Source organism: Dendropsophus ebraccatus, chromosome 3, assembly GCF_027789765.1.
Source record: "Dendropsophus ebraccatus isolate aDenEbr1 chromosome 3, aDenEbr1.pat, whole genome shotgun sequence".
Lineage (NCBI taxonomy): Eukaryota > Metazoa > Chordata > Amphibia > Anura > Hylidae > Dendropsophus > Dendropsophus ebraccatus.
In genome coordinates, this window is record NC_091456.1 from 195,900,479 (window position 1) to 195,918,192 (window position 17,714).

At 47.8% G+C, this 17,714-nt stretch overlaps 1 protein-coding gene across 1 annotated transcript; it reads right to left on the bottom strand.

The window, feature by feature from the left end:
• Positions 1 to 12,171: 12,171 nt before the first annotated feature.
• On the bottom strand, positions 12,172 to 16,661 carry LOC138786758 (gastrula zinc finger protein XlCGF26.1-like). The gene is made up of 5 exons (XM_069963792.1): positions 16,574 to 16,661; positions 15,565 to 15,689; positions 14,985 to 15,360; positions 14,734 to 14,898; positions 12,172 to 13,585 (listed from the first exon to the last, which is right to left on the bottom strand). The coding sequence occupies exons 3-5, from the start codon at positions 15,067 to 15,069 to the stop codon at positions 12,336 to 12,338; spliced, it is 1,500 nt and encodes a 499-aa protein (XP_069819893.1). The 5' UTR covers positions 15,070 to 15,360; positions 15,565 to 15,689; positions 16,574 to 16,661; the 3' UTR covers positions 12,172 to 12,335.
• Between the last annotated feature and the right edge of the window lie 1,053 nt (positions 16,662 to 17,714).

Below are 17,714 nucleotides of genomic sequence, written 5' to 3' on the forward strand. Positions count from 1 at the left end.
GCGGCAGGCGACCCCCAGGTCGCTACCCCTGGCTTGGTTGCTGGTGACGGCAGGCGAGGCGTGGCAGGAGCAGTAGGCAGGAGATGGCACTGGCAAAGGTCTGCAGGTGAGAGCGCACGTGACAGGCTGAACGCAGGAACAGATGGAGTGACAGGGAAACAGGAACCAGGAACAGGGACTAGGGACCGGGTAACGGATAGGACTCAGGAACAGGGACTGGGACCAGGTAACAGATAGGACTCAGGAACCACAGGGGCTGGGCCAAACGCTATGGGAAGCATGTAGAGGCTCCAACACTAAGGACAGGGCATGCTGGGATTAATAGGGGAGTGATTGGATGCAACTACCAATTAGGGGCGCACTGCCCCTTTAAATCTGAGACAGCCGGCGCGCGCGCGCCCTAGGAGGCGGGGACGCGCGCGCCGGCCGGCACAGCGGGAGACAGGAGCGTGGAGAGGTGAGGCGCCCCCCGGGGCCGAGGTGACAGCAGCGCCGGGTCCCCGACTATGGACACCGGCTGCTGCATAGGGCAGGTAGCGGTCGCGGCGGCGGCCCGGGACGCGGGACGCCGCCGCGGCCGTAACAGTACCCCCCCCCCTTTGGCCTCCCCCTCTTTCTTGCCTGCAAATGGCACAGGAAGCCACAAAGTCTTTGACATCTTGGGATAGGCTGGGCCACCAGTAGTGGCGAGAGATCCGTTGGCCGGTCTTACGGACTCCCGGGTGCCCGGCCTCCAACGAGGAATGTCCCCAGTTCAAAATACCTCTTCGAAGCGCAGGGTGAACATGAGTCTTTCCGGGGGGTACTCTCTGAAGAGTGGAGGTGACGACTGGTACTAGGCGATCAGGCGGTATAACGTGGCAAGGGACCTTCTGTAAGTTCTTCCGGTGGTGAGAGGACACGACCTTAGTCTTGGGTACGGGGAGAGGGTACACCTCGGCAGAGAAGGCATCCGCCGAGTCTTGGTCTTCTGCCGGTAGGCCGGATAGAGGCTTGGCCGGGACAGGAAATGACAAAATACACTTGGTCTGAGGTGACTTGAGACACTGGTGGGAACAGTCCTGACCCCAACTGAGAATCTCCCCGGTTCTCCAGTCCAGCTGAGGGGCATGTTCTTGTAGCCACGGGAGTCCCAGGAGGACCGCGGGGGAAGAATGGGGCAGAACGTAGAAGGATATCTCTTCTTGATGTGAAGGACCCACCTGGAGGACTAAAGATGCGGTCTGGTAGTACACACGGTCGGTAAGAATTTCGCCCGTGACCGAGGAGATAGTCAGGGGCCTGGCTAGTCGGGTCACGGGTAGCCGCCATCTTTGGACCAATGTTGCCGCAATAAAACTGCCTGCTGAGCCAGAATCGAGGAAGGCAGTAGTCTGATGATTTTGTCCTGAGGGAGTCCGGATGGAAACAGGCATAGACAGACTTGGAATGGTGGCATTCGCACCTAGGGACACCTGTCCCACCGGACCTAGGTGCGAGCGTCCTCCGGATGTTTGGGGACGTAGGGAACATCCCAGCCGGAAGTGATCGGAACCACCGCAATAGAGACAGAGATTCTGCTCCAGGCGCCGGATTCTTTCATCAGGCGTCAGGTGAGCCCGTTCCACCTGCATAGGAATCTCAGGAGAGGGCTGGGACATCGAAAGGTCAGGATTCTGGAAAACCGGCGCCAGCTGGGGGTGGCGACGGGAATGGGTTAGTAAATGTTCATGCCGAACCTCCTCCTCCCTCTCCGAAAAACGAGTATCAACTCGGGTGGCCAGTAGAATGAGTTCGTTCAGGGAGGTAGGCAGGTCTCGGGCAGCGAGCACGTCTCTCACTCGACTAGACAGGCCCTTCTTGAAGGTGGCCAACAGGGCGGCCTCGTTCCAGTCCAATTCAGCTGCCAGGGTGCGGAACTGGATGGCGTAGTCACCGACAGAGGAGCTGCCTTGAGAGAGGTTGAGGAGAGCAGTCTCGGCCGAAGAAGCACGGGCAGGTTCCTCAAAGACGGAGCGAAACTCGAATAGGAAGGCCCGGAGATTGGCAGCAACAGGATCATCACGGTCCCACAGTGGCGTGGCCCAGGCCAGGGCTCTACCCTCTAATAGGCTGATGATGAAAGCCACTTTAGAGCGCTCGGTGGAAAACTGACTACTCAAAAGTTCAATGTGCATGGTGCACTGAGTCAGGAATCCTCTGCACAACTTAGAGTCCCCAGAGTACTTGCTTGGGAGAGCCAGTCGGAGTGAAGAAGCAGCGTCAGGAGATGGTGTGCGCTGGGCAGTAGTCTGCTGCTGTAAGGCGGCAGTGAGTTGCTGGATCTGCTGTGACTGTTTCTGGATTTGTTGAGCCTGTTGCGCGACCACTCTGGCGACGTCACGGAGATCTGGCACCTCGCCGGGATCCATGGTTGGAGCCTACTGTAACGCCCGGAGTAGTGGATCCACTGGACCGGCACCAGCGATGGCACAAACCTCACCAGGGAGCGGAGTCTAAGGGGCCGCTGGTTTTCACCAGAGCCCGCCGCAAGGCGGGATGGACTTGCTGCGGCAGGCGACCCCCAGGTCGCTACCCCTGGCTTGGTTGCTGGTGACGGCAGGCGAGGCGTGGCAGGAGCAGTAGGCAGGAGATGGCACTGGCAAAGGTCTGCAGGTGAGAGCGCACGTGACAGGCTGAACGCAGGAACAGATGGAGTGACAGGGAAACAGGAACCAGGAACAGGGACTAGGGACCGGGTAACGGATAGGACTCAGGAACAGGGACTGGGACCAGGTAACAGATAGGACTCAGGAACCACAGGGGCTGGGCCAAACGCTATGGGAAGCATGTAGAGGCTCCAACACTAAGGACAGGGCATGCTGGGATTAATAGGGGAGTGATTGGATGCAACTACCAATTAGGGGCGCACTGCCCCTTTAAATCTGAGACAGCCGGCGCGCGCGCGCCCTGGGAGGCGGGGCCGCGCGCGCCGGCCGGCACAGCGGGAGACAGGAGCGTGGAGAGGTGAGGCGCCCCCCGGGGCCGAGGTGACAGCAGCGCCGGGTCCCCGACTATGGACACCGGCTGCTGCATAGGGCAGGTAGCGGTCGCGGCGGCGGCCCGGAACGCGGGGCGCCGCCGCGGCCGTAACAAGGAGCCTATGCCTCTAGAAGAGGAAACACAAGACAACAGGCCAAAGGAACCTCCAAAAAGGCAGATTTTTGACGGTACGGACCTTCCAGTGGGAGGTCGACTAATATGTTTTTACGAGATCTGGGGGGCTGCAGTAAAAGACCCCTGGGTCATAAATTTGATTCAGGAAGGTTATTCCCTATCGCTGGATCTTTTTCCCCCAGAAAGATATTTAATTTCTCACAGACCAGGACCTCAGAGAGGCAGGATCCTGGAAGAAGAGATCCAGTCATTAATTTCCAAACAGGCGTTGGAGGAGGTTCCTCCAGAAGACTGGGGGAGAGGCGTCTATTCCCCAGTATTTTTAGTTCCCAAACCCTCCGGCAAGTGGAGGTTAATAATAGACTTACGTTTCCTCAATCAATACATTGTAAAGAAAAAATTCTGTATGGACATCATAAGTTCAGTCCAGTTCGTCCTTCACAGAAATGAATACCTAGCATCCCTCGATTTGCAGGACGCATATTTCCACATACTGATCTGGCCTCCGCACAGGAAACTACTATGTATTGCAGTTTACATCAAAGAAGAGCTGAGACATCTGCAATTCAAGGTACTACCTTTTGGCATAAGCACTGCTCCCTTCGTGTTCACCAAAGTGGTGTCCTCTGTAGTAGCGGAACTGAGATTACAGGGGATCAGGATAATCCCCTATTTGGACGACTGGCTGATCATAGCAGCCACAGAAGACCTCCTCAACGCGCATGTCCGCACGACTCTGCAGTTCATCCAACAGCTAGGTTGGATAGTCAATCACGACAAGTCAGACCTTATCCCTGCAACATCCAGGACATTTCTAGGGTTTGTAATCAATACAGTAGAAATGAGACTATTCTTGACGACCGAGAGGAAAGAGAGGATTGTTCAAGGATGTCAGTATCTTACAGTTCCAAGACAGGTTCCTATAAGGATGGTAATGAAACTTTTAGGTCTCCTCTCGTCCACAGCCAATGCTGTGCCTTGGGCCCTGTGGCACATGCATACCCTTCAGGTAGAACTCCTGCGGACATGGGACAGGTCCCAAGAGACCCTAGACAACAGAATCAGGCTCTCCGAGCGCAGCAGGAGATCTCTTTCTTGGTGGATCAATATAAAGCACGGTCAGCAGATAGAACGACCCCAATGGGTAGTCCTTACAACCGATGCATCTGGAACAGGATGGGGAGCACATCTAGAGGAACGTCAAGTTTCAGGGGTTTGGTCGGCAGAAGAATCTCTGATGTCTTCCAATGCCAGAGAATTGAGAGCGATTGCCCTGGCTCTACGATTTTTTGCTGTAAATATCATCAACAAGGCAGTGAAAGTGCGGACAGACAATATCGCTTGCGTTTGTTATATTAACAAACAGGGAGGCACCAGGTCCCAAGCTCTCCTCAAGGAGGCAGAGAGGATCTTCAACTGGGCAGAGGGGAAGATAACGAGGTTATCTGCAACCCATATCAAAGAGGAACAGAATGTACAAGCGGATCGCCTCAGCCGGGGACTTACAATCCCAGGGGACTGGAGTTTGAAACAGGAGATCTTCAATCAGTTGGTGATCAGGTGGGGTCTTCCCCAGATAGACTTGATGGCGACACGAGCCAACACCAAACTCCAGAACTTCTGTTCCCTATACCCGACAGACAGCCCAGTAGTGATAGATGCCATGTCCATACCTTGGGAGTACCAGCTGGCATACATTTTTCCGCCTGTATCAATGATACCGAGAGTATTGGCAAAGATCAGGCGAGACCAGGCATCAGTGATTGCAATCTTTCCGTTCTGGCCGAAAAGAGTGGTTTCCGGTTCTTTGGAACATGTGCAAAGGGAACTTTTGGAGACTACCGCTGCAGCAAGACCTTCTCTCCCAGAACAGCCAGTTCTGCACCAACCTGAAATCATTCAATCTGACAGCCTGGGGGTTAATAGGCCCATATTGAGAGCCAATGGGTTATCTCAAAGGGTGTTGGAAACGCTTTCTCACTCTAGGAGTGAGGCGACCAACAGATCCTACGAAAGGATAAAGAGGATCTTCGAGCGCTGGGCTACTCCTAAAAACATCGATCCGAATTCTCCAACAATACCAGAGATCTTGGACTTCTTGCAGGATGGCTTTGACAGGGGTTTGAGGCCTAGCTCCTTAAGGGTTCAAATTGCGGCCATGTCAGCCTTCTTAGGCCGTAAGTTACTACTCGTCCAAGAAATAAGGGATTTCACCAGAGCAATTGATAGACTGAGACCTCCATTAGTAAGACCGGTCTCCGCTTGGGATCTAGGCCTAGTCCTCAAATGTCTTTGCAAAGAACCCTTTGAACCTTTAGAGGCTGCAGAACTCAAGTTCCTCATTCTGAAGGTTGTTTTTCTACTAGCAATTGTGTCAACTAAAAGAGTAAGCGAATTACAGGCTTTAGGCTCCTCAGAGCCATATGTGTCATTCTTTTCGGACAGAGTCATCTTGAGATTCTTACCTTCATTCAGACCCAAGGTGCCTTCTCAGGCGAATTTAAATCAATCAATTCTGGTACCTGCTTTTTTTCCTCCACCAGAAGAAGAAATGGATTTCTCCTCACTTGACGTAGTACGGGCACTTCGGGCTTACCTGGCAAGGGTGATGGAATTCCGTAAGGAGGAAAATTTTTTCATCTTATTCCAGGGAAGATTCAAGGGCAAAAAAGCTTCCAAGCCCTCTATCTCGAGATGGATTTCGGATTGCATGTTATGACCTAGAAGGATTCCAGCCACCAGAATTTCTTAGAGCCCACTCCACTAGGGCAGTGTCCACATCTTGGGCTGAACGTTGCTCGGTTCCTATTAAGAATATCTGCTTATCAGCAACCTGGACTTCCCCTTTGACTTTTGTCAAACATTATCGCTTAGACTCCATCCTCACTAAGTGAACTGCGTTCGCTAGATCTGTTCTGAGTGCTGTATCTACGAAGTGCCCTCCCAGTGGGGATATTTCTTGCTAGATCCCCATCTGTTGTGAGGCTAATAGGACGTAAGGGAAGTTAACATTTTGTCATGTTAATGTGTTTTCCCTGAGTCCTATTAGTATCACAAGAGTCCCTCCCTTCTCTACTACTTTAAAATTAACTGAGGTGTGGGGGGGATAGACACCACTATATAGCCTCAGGGGGTGGAGTCACAAGTTTAACCATTAAAATTCCTTCGTCCTAGGAGCTCATAGGGGCGGAGAACACCCCATCTGTTGTGATGCTAATAGGACTCAGGGAAAACAGATTAAAATGACAAAATGTTAACCTCCAGTGTGAGCAGAGGACAAGTAACCGGGATCTCTGGTGTGAGCAGAGGACAAGTAACCGGGATCTCCAGTGTAAGCAGAGAACAAGTAACCGGGATCTCCGGTGTAAGCAGAGGACAAGTAATTGGGATCTCTGGTGTGAGCAGAGGACAAGTAACTGGGATCTCCAGTGTGAGCAGAGGACAAGTAACCGGGATCTCCAGTGTGAGCAGAGGATAAGTAATCGGGATCTCCACTGTGAGCAGAGGACAAGTAACCGGGATCTCCAGTGTGAGCAGAGGACAAGTAATCGGGATCTCCAGTGTGAGCAGAGGACAAGTAACCGGGATCTCCAGTGTGAGCAGAGGACAAGTAATTGGGATCTCTGGTGTGAGCAGAGAACAAGTAACTGGGATCTCCAGTGTGAGCAGAGGACAAGTAATTGGGATCTCCGGTGTGAGCAGAGGACAAGTAACTGGGATCTCCAGTGTGAGCAGAGGACAAGTAACCGGGATCTCCAGTGTGAGCAGAGGACAAGTAATCGGGATCTCCAGTGTGAGCAGAGGACAAGTAACCGGGATCTCCAGTGTAAGCAGAGAACAAGTAACCGGGATCTCCAGTGTGAGCAGAGGACAAGTAACTGGGATCTCCAGTGTGAGCAGAGGACAAGTAACCGGGATCTCCAGTGTGAGCAGAGGACAAGTAACCGGGATCTCCAGTGTGAGCAGAGGACAAGTAATCGGGATCTCCAGTGTGAGCAGAGAACAAGTAACTGGGATCTCCAGTGTGAGCAGAGGACAAGTAACCGGGATCTCCAGTGTGAGCAGAGGACAAGTAACCGGGATCTCTGGTGTGGATAACTGCACTAGTACAGGATGGAGGAGGGACCTCCGTCCTGCAACGCTAGCCCCCTGCACCGCAACGACTAGCACAAAGCTGCATTAACCGCTCAGAGTTAAAGGGGTACTCCAGCGAAAATCTTTTTCTTTCATATCAACTGGTGACAGTGCAGTGTCCCGGAACAGCCATTCTCATGCTCACACTTTCATTATAAACAGTTCTGTTCCGGAAAGCTATGGTTCACTGCAAACTGCGTGTATTGTGTCACCCCTGCAGTATTCAGATCTGCCATTTCAGTCATTTATTGCATGTGTATTCAGGTATCAGTGCCTAAAGGTATTATGTCGCCTCCTAGTGTTCATGGATGGTACTCCTCATGTATATTCCTCTGTATATGCCTAATGGTGTGATGATGCAATGGCTGGATGTCACGTGACTGTGCCCTGCTTCCATGGTAACACCAATGGTCATCGAGCTTTTGGCTGGAGTTACCATGTGACTTCCTGTGCTACCTCAGTCTATTCCCTGCCACATAGGGGATAGGTTGTGTTAGTCCTCTCTCTCCCTGCAAAAGAGAGAGGCCTGCGTTGTGCTCTGCTGCTCCAATCCACTGGCTGTGTTCCTGTCTCAAGTCTCAAGATTCTCATCTGGGTGTCGATTCTTCAGTCATTCTTCAGTTCATCTCATCATCATCTTCTCAAATCATCAACAGCAAGTATTCAATTCAAGTCTCATTCCACCCAGCATCTCTGCTTCAGTATCACTACTACTCCCATTATTCAGCACGCTAATCTCACAGCCTATTGCAGCATCACCCATTACTCTGCTTTATTCAAGATTGCCTTATTCCCGGTTGCATCCGGAGAGACTGTTACTACTAGTTACCACCGTTACAATAAATACACAACTACCGTTGTTTCTGAACCTTGGCATTGGTGTGATCATTGGTGCCCTGACTAAGGACAACGAAGAATCGCATGCCCAGTATTCCCGCACGGTCAGGAGCCCGGTTTCCAGCTGTAGCACCCTAGTGCCTACACCGTGACAATATTCTCCTACAGCTGCCCCGATTCCTGCACCCTCACAACATCTGTATACCGCGGAGTGGCCCCTAGGGGCTAGGGCATCGCAACAGAAAGTTATATAGATTTCTACTTTACTTCTATTAAAAATTCTCGTCTTCCTATACTTATCAGCGGCTGTATGTCCTGCAGGAAGTGGTGTATTCTCTCCAGTGCAACACAGTGCTCTCTGCCGCCACCTCTGTCCATGTCAGGAACCATCCTGAGCAGGAGAGGTTTTCAATGGGAATCTCCTACTCCTCCATACATCCATGAAGTGATTTGCAGAGTAAACTAACAATGCTATCATGAAACTACTATTCATCCTAGCACTTTAGTTGTTCCACGTTTGCATAAACAATGGTCCCCCTCGATCGTGTCCAAATACTTATTAAAGTGATTTTTGTCGGCCATTAACTGTTATTTACTTGCTTCTCCACCTCGGTTTTATGCTTCTGTTAACTGAAAATTTGAAGGTATTTTGCTGATTCCTTGTATTACTTTATTGTAGTGCTTGTTGTGTCTGTTTTACATGCAAAAACTTAATTAAGTTAAAAAGAAAAAAAAAAAAAGATTGACGTGCCTCATGCGAAGACAATGCGCCATGTTGCCTTGACGCAGCGCAGCCACAGAGTTGGTTCTGTTGTCTGCAGCCACGCGTGGGGAAAGCACTGCAGTATTTCTATCCTCGTGCAGGACAGCATTTGGTGTCCAAGTTTTGCAGCACTGCCTCACTTCACAGCGATGGAATGAGGAAGGAGGTGCGGTGCACCCCGGCAGGGACATGATTTCAGTAGAGGAGGATATGCGCCTGGTGTCCAAACTCAGAAATAACTCACATATTGCCGCTGCCTATAGTTGCTACTCCATGTAACCACTGTGGCATGTACTTTACTGCATACAGCTTATCCCGCTGGCGGTAGGCCTGCACCCTGGCCTATTTGGCAAATGGTGTTAGGCCCCGCCCTGTAGGCCATCTTTGCTCTTCTTCATAACATATATGTGAGGAGAACTGGAATATTATTCCTTAAAGGTAACCTTTCACCCCAGCACCTGGGGTAAAGCCTGCCCGACCCCTCGGAAGAGCCCCGGATAGTTACCCCGTCCTGCAAGTCGCGCTCCAGAAGTCGGTCCTGCCGTGGAGAAATGCAGTGATTTTCTATGGACGTCAGACTCACCTCTTGTCATTTACATATACTGCGCGCACAGACCATTGGACAGCAATTTCTCCGCGGTGGGACCGACTTCTGGAGCGGGACTTGAAGCACAAGGTAAGTATTTGGGACTCTAACGGGGGGACGGGCGTTCTCTGCCTTGGATTTCCTTTAAGATATATACACAGTAGATATAAGGGGAAATTTATCAAACTGGTGTAAAGTAGAATTGGCCCAGTTGCCACCTAGCAACCAATCAGATTCCAGCTTTTATTTTCCAAAGAGTCTGTGAGGAATGAAAGGTGGATTCTGATTGGTTGCTAGGGGCAACTGAGCCAATTCTTCTTTACACCAGTAGAATTGGCTTAGTTAATCTCCCCCATAGTGTTTTATTAGCTGTACAGATCAGGCCTTCTGCCCAGCATGGCCGCTTCACAGGGAATCAGTTCTCTATCACTCTCCAGATGTTAAATCTCCCACTCCCACACATGTCCCGCACCTATCTAGGACCCCAGGGTAGGGAGAAACGTTTTAGGGGGTCCAGCTAGATCTGATGGTACCAGAACCAGAAGGGTGTGTGTCTGACAAGTATATGTGTTGGGGCTTGGCAATAAGCGGCGTTCTTCGTCTAAGAGAGGTCTACATGTCAAGGAATTCCAGGAACCGCACAGCAGCATGTGTTTGCTTTACAGCCAAGCCCCGCATCGTCATGGTAAGTGACCACAGCTACAACTGTTTGCATCACTGTCTGTATTTGCATCTGTATAATAATCACCATTGTACCAGCTGAGCGTCTGTACTCGAGAGGGACGTCAATATATATTTTACCGTATATCATGCATGGTTCCAAAAACAGCTCCAAAGAACGTAGACCTAAAAGTGTACTGCCCAGGTTTTTGGAGCATAAAACCAAATCAATACGAAATTTTGTGAATGGGTGGAACTGAACTTTTCAAAAGTTCAGTCATCTCTAGTATCTAACCTTACCCACCAACCCTTCTCCTATGTCACTATCCTTACCTACCAACCCTTCTCCTATGTCACTATCCTGACCTACCAACCCTTCTCCTATGTCACTATCCTTACCTACCAAACCTTCTCCTATGTCACTATCATTACCTACCAACCCTTCTCCTATGTCACTATCCTTACCTACCAAACCTTCTCCTATGTCACTATCCTTACCTACCAACCCTTCTCCTATGTCACTATCCTTACCTACCAACCCTTCTCCTATGTCACTATCCTTACCTACCAAACCTTCTCCTATGTCACTATCCTTACCTACCAACCCTTCTCCTATGTCACTATCCTTACCCACCAACCATTCTCCTATGTCACTATCCTTACCCACCGACCCTTCTCCTATGTCACTATCCTTACCCACCGACCCTTCTCCTGTCACTATCCTTACCTACCAACCCTTCTCCTATGTCACTATCCTTACCTACCAACCCTTCTCCTATGTCACTATCCTTACCTACCAACCCTTCTCCTATGTCACTATCCTTACCTACCAACCCTTCTCCTATGTCACTATCCTTACCTACCAACCCTTCTCCTATGTCACTATCCTTACCTACCAACCCTTCCCCTGTCACTATCCTTACCTACCAAACCTTCTCCTATGTCACTATCCTTACCTACCAACCCTTCTCCTATGTCACTATCCTTACCCACCAACCCTTCTCCTATGTCACTATCCTTACCTACCAACCCTCCTCCTATATCACTATCCTTACCTACCAACCCTTCTCCTATGTCACTATCCTTACCTACCAAACTTTCTCCTATATCACTATCCTTCCTTACCAACCATTCTCCTATGTCACTATCCTTACCTACCGACCCTTCTCCTATGTCACTATCCTTACCTCCCAACCCTTCTCCTATGTCACTATCCTTACCTACCAAACCTTCTCCTATGTCACTATCCTTACCTACCAACCCTTCTCCTATGTCACTATCCTTACCTACCAACCCTTCCCCTGTCACTATCCTTACCTACCAAACCTTCTCCTATATCGCTATCCTTACCTACCAACCCTTCTCCTATGTCACTATCCTTACCTACCAACCCTTCTCCTATGTCACTATCCTTACCCACCAACCCTTCTCCTATGTCACTATCCTTACCTACCAACCCTCCTCCTATATCACTATCCTTACCTACCAACCCTTCTCCTATGTCACTATCCTTACCTACCAAACTTTCTCCTATATCACTATCCTTCCTTACCAACCATTCTCCTATGTCACTATCCTTACCTACCGACCCTTCTCCTATGTCACTATCCTTACCTCCCAACCCTTCTCCTATGTCACTATCCTTACCTACCAAACCTTCTCCTATGTCACTATCCTTACCTCCCAACCCTTCTCCTATGTCACTATCCTTACCTACCGACCCTTCTCCTATGTCACTATCCTTACCTACCAACCCTTCTCCTATGACACTATCCTTACCTACCAACCCTTCTCCTATGTCACTAGCCTTACCTACCGACCCTTCTCCTATGTCACTATCCTTACCTACCAACCCTTCTCCTATGTCACTATCCTTACCTACTAGACCTTCTAAACATATTGAACAGGACCCAGAACAGACCCTTGTGTCCGCCTTGAGTAACCAGTCTCTGCTGGGAATATACACCATAACCTATAACCCTCTGATATCCTTCACCAACCACAAATCCACTGACATGAATACCTAAATGAATATCAGGAGACAGTACGGTGTATATAAACATACATATAGATGTTTTATTACTTACAATGCAAAAATTAAAAAAATGACTGCAGTGCTCTTGCAGCAAAATCTGTTGAATTTATCCCAAATAACATATTAACCATAAGACATAACAAGCCATGTTCCAGTCCTAAAGCGTGGACTAAGCATTTCATACATTATTTAGAGATCTGAATTGGTTTCTCCCAATGTAAGTTTTTTTTATGCGAGTTAAGATGTGAATTCCTAGTAAAACATTTCCCACATTCTGAACATGAAAATGGTTTTTCACCCGTATGAGTTTTTTCGTGTTTAACAAGAGTTGATTTCGCAGCAAAACATTTCCCACATTCTGAGCATGAAAATGGCTTCTCCCCTCTGTGAATTCTTTGATGGTCAATAAGATGTGACATATTACCAAAACATTTCCCACATTCTGAGCATGAAATTGGCTTCTCCCTTGTGTGAATTCTCTTATGTTTATTAAGAGTTCTTTGATGGTTAAAACATTTTCCACATTCCAGACATGAAAATAGCTTTGCTACAGTTTGTGTTTTCTGATGTGGACTATTCACTTTCCGATTAAAACACTTTCTACATTCTTCACATAAAACTGACCTATCAGATTGCAGATATTTATCATTAAGTGATTTCACTGTAAAATGTTTCCCACATTTTGAACACATAAGTGGCTTCTTTTCTTTGTGAGTTTTTTGATGTTTAACAAAATGATATTTCAAAATAAAACATTTGCCGCATTCTTGACATGTAAACGGCTTCTTCCCACTGTGAATACTCAGATGTTCATTAAGATGTGATCTCTGAGTAAAATGTTTCCCACATTTTAAACATGAAAATGGCTTCTTCCCTGTGTGTATTCTTTGATGTCTGAAAAGATGCGACCGACTAGTAAAACATTTGCCGCAATCTTGACATAAAAATGGCTTCTCCCCACTGTGAGATCTCAGATGTTCAACAAAGTGTGATTTGTTAGTAAAACTTTTGCCACATTCTGAACATAAACGTGGTTCCTTCTCTCTGTGCGTTTTTTCATGCCTAACAAGATGTGATCTTCTAGTAAAACATTTCCCACATTTTTGACATGAAAAGGTCTTGTCTCGTGTGTGAATTTTCTTATGTGATTTCTTAGTAAAACATTTCTCATATTCTGAACATAAATATGGATTCTCCTGCATGCAAGCTTTCTGACGTCGAGCGCTTCTTCGCTGGCTTTGATTCTGTTCTACGATCTGTGATGGATCAGTAGATGGGACTTGTATAACAGGATGAGATGCCAGATCTTTGCTGTGAGGGGCTGGGGGTATATCTGGGGTAATAGAATGTTCTTCATATGTATCTTGTGTGATCTGACCATCTGCTGTAATATCTGGAGATATCTGATGTCCCTCTGATCTCCGGGTACACTCATCTGCCAAGAAGAATCAGATTTTATGGTGATTTATTTTAATAAACACATTTGAAAGCAGTCTCCTCTAACTCTCAATGTCCTTCTCCTTCCCAATGCAGCAGGATGAAAGACGAGACCTGATCCTCACCGACCCGACCTCCTTCTTTCTTGAATTTGTGTCATTTTGGTGTTAGGTGCTCCCAGAGTATACAAGGAGGCATAAGCTGCAGAAGACGGCTGCCTGAGGTGGTAGATAGTGTAATAGTGAGAGGCGCTCACATTACATACTCAAAACCTTGGGGGAAATTTATCAAGGGCTTTGCACCTATTTTTAGGTAAAAAATTGGATTTTCGCCTACTTTTTGACCTAAGTTCTATTTATGAACCAGTGTTCAACAGGCAAAAATTATTTAGATGCAACTTTTTAACATTTTGCCAGTTTAGATTATTCACCCCAAAGATTCACATAATCTGTGATTAGCTCCCAATTTATCATAAGCGACATTTTAAAAAGTTGCAAAAACTGGTGCGGGCCTACGTCTGGGCAGTGCCTGGTGGGGGGTCTACGTCTGGGCAGTGCCTGGTGGGGGGTCTACGTCTGGGCAGTGCCTGGTGGGGGGCCTACGTCTGGGCAGTGCCTGGTGGGGGGCCTATGTCTGGTCACTACCTGGTGGGGGCCCTACGTCTGGTCAGTACTGATGCAGAAGCACTGGAGCAGTAATTTTCTATGGACATCGGGCTTATCTCTAGTAATTAGCATCTAACGCACGCACAGAGCTTCCGGCGGCGGGACCAGGTCCAGGAGCGGAACTTCGTGGAAGGGTTAAGTATATGGGGCTCCACCGGGGGGGTCAGGCGGGGTGAAAGGTTCGCTTTTGCAATTTTTAGGTGATACAGAATGCAAAAGTAATGCTCTGCATTAGCAAAATTGCTTAAATTTGCTTTTTAGTTTAGTTTAGCCTTTTCTATAGTTGACAGCTCGTTGCCTTGGTTCCTAAACACCACTATCCGTATATGCAGTTTCACCCCGTTATTTGCCTCCCTTTAAGGTCACACACATCTCCAGGGTTTGAATTGTCCATGAAAACGCGTAACCTCGGTGGGAGACACAGCCATACCGAACTGATTGACCTTGGCTGCGTCCTGTCCTCATTCACCAGGGTTATTACCTGTAGTGATGTCCTCCTTATACTGCTCATCGCCCCATCCATTTGGCTCTTCTTGCCTAATGTCTGTAACAATAATAGAGTTCAGATCCTTCCCTGTAGTGATGTCCTCCTTATACTGCTCATCACTGCCGTCATCTGTCTCTGGAGCATTAATATTGTTCTCAACTGGAGGGAACACATACAGAGACTGAATTCATTCTTTCCATCCAGATAATACAGAGAGGAGGTGTGTATATAGTCCTGTCTATTACCTGCTGATGGGAGGGGCTGCTGATCCTCCAGCATCACATCCTTGTACTGATCCTTGTGTCCTTCTACATACTCCCACTCCTCCATGGAGAAATAGACCGCCACGTCCTGACACCTTATAGGAACCTGACACACACAATGATCACACAGTCATCCCCCCCACCCCTCCAGTGGTGTTACTGTATAATGTCCCAGCATTCCCAGCAGCCACAGTCTCACCTCTCCACTCAGCAGCTCCACCATCTTGTTGGTGACTTCTAGGATCTTCTCTTTGTAGTGAGGTGGAGACCCCGGGATTGGGCTCAGGGTTCTTCCCCATCCTTCACACACAGGGGCCCAACAGCGCCCACTAGAGGACTTCTTCACTACTATGTAATCCTGTGTATGGAGAGACACATTACTATCACTCCATCCATTCCCAGAATCCCTCACCTCTCCAGTCCTATCCATCTGTTATTCCATAGATAAGAATGATGTCATGATGACATCACTCCCAGAATCCCTCACCTCTCCAGTCCTATCCATCTGTTATTCCATAGATAAGAATGATGTCATGATGACATCACTCCCAGAATCCCTCACCTCTCCAGTAAGCAGGAAGAGTATGTCTAGAGTGAGGTTTATTATCTTCTCGGCCATCTTGTCTCTGTCTCTCGCCATCCTTCAACAATCAGAACAAGTAACAAAGGATCTGTTACTGCAGGAACCTGAATAGAGAGAAGACAATGTAAAACAGTTACAGGTGGTAATATGGGGAAACTATCAAGGAGATATCAGTATATATAACAGATGCACGGGAACAGCGCCAAGGAGGAAGGTAAGAGACATACCTTCCTCCTCAGCGTCTCCTGTGCAATAGGGACAGATCACCAGGTTAGATTAGTCTAACCTGCTGACAGTTCCCCTTCAAGAACAATAAAATAAAAGTCATATAAGTCGCCTGTACTTGTAGTCGTACTGAGTAGACAAAAAAACGATAACAGCTTAAATACGCAACTCCCAGAAATGGAAATTTTTTTCTTCCAGTTTTGCAGCATTAAAGTGAAAAACAGGAAAGGGTTAATGACATGTATGACTATAGGTTCTATGTTCCACAAGCGAGTAACAGAGCTATGAATAAGCAGAAAACTTCTGTCTCCTCATATGTATCAGGGGTTAATAATCTTAAAGGGGTAGTGCAGCGGTAAACATTTATTCACAAAATAACACACATTACAAAGTTATACAACCGTAATGTGTGTTATGTATGTGAATGGCCCCCTTCCCCGTGTTTCCCCCCACCCACGCCCGTATACCCGGAAGTGTTGGTGCATTATACTTACCGCATTCGGGTCGACCCCTCTCCGCCATCTTGTGACAATGACGTAGTCTTCAGGAGGCCGGCGGCACCACTCCAGCCGTCCCTCATATCGCCCCCCCTCTGCCGCGTCATAACTGTGATCAGCCAATCATAACACACATTACATAGTTGTATAATTTTGTAATGTGTGTTATTTTGTGAATGTTTACCGCCGCACTACCCCTTTAATGGCCTCAAGCATCTACATACTTATCCCACCCACCAACACACACAAATATATATATACTGTACCTCCCCCTGCAGAGCTGTACAGGAGCCGTGTGCTTGGTAGATGCTATTTCCAAGTGAATCTATGTACCCTTGATGACATCACGGTCATGTGACTTGTGTGGGAGGAGCTCAATTTTTCCCGGCCAACTAAGCTATGTGCTTCCAGGACCTGCCATGATGTCACAGTCATGTGATCAGTCACATGGAGGAGGAGGAGTCACATGATCAGGGGCTGCTGCTCAGTGTATGCAGGACTCTGCTGTGCTGGATGAGCTGAAGTGATGTGTATGCAGCAGAGCTGTGTGTGTGTGATGTGTGTGGAGCAGAGCTGTATATATGTGTAATGTACATGTAGCCGAGCTGTGTATGTGTAATGTACATGTAGCTGAGCTGTATGTGTGTAATGTACATGTAGCTGAGCTGTATGTATGTGTAATGTACATGTAGCTGAGCTGTATATGTGTGTAATGTACATGTAGCTGAGCTGTATGTGTGTGTAATGTACATGTAGCTGAGCTGTATATGTGTAATGTACATGTAGCTGAGCTGTATATGTGTAATGTACATGTAGCTGAGCTGTATGTGTGTAATGTACATGTAGCTGAGCTGTATGTGTGTAATGTACATGTAGCTGAGCTGTATGTGTGTAATGTACATGTAGCTGAGCTGTATGTGTGTAATGTACATGTAGCTGAGCTGTATGTGTGTAATGTACATGTAGCTGAGCTGTATATGTGTAATGTACATGTAGCTGAGCTGTATGTGTGTAATGTACATGTAGCTGAGCTGTATATATGTAATGTACATGTAGCTGAGCTGTATGTGTGTAATGTACATGTAGCTGAGCTGTATGTGTGTAATGTACATGTAGCTGAGCTGTATGTGTGTAATGTACATGTAGCTGAGCTGTATGTGTGTAATGTACATGTAGCTGAGCTGTATATGTGTGTAATGTACATGTAGCTGAGCTGTATATGTGTAATGTACATGTAGCTGAGCTGTATATGTGTAATGTACATGTAGCTGAGCTGTATATGTGTAATGTACATGTAGCTGAGCTGTATGTGTGTAATGTACATGTAGCTGAGCTGTATATGTATGTAATGTACATGTAGCTGAGCTGTATATATGTGTAATGTACATGTAGCTGAGCTGTATATGT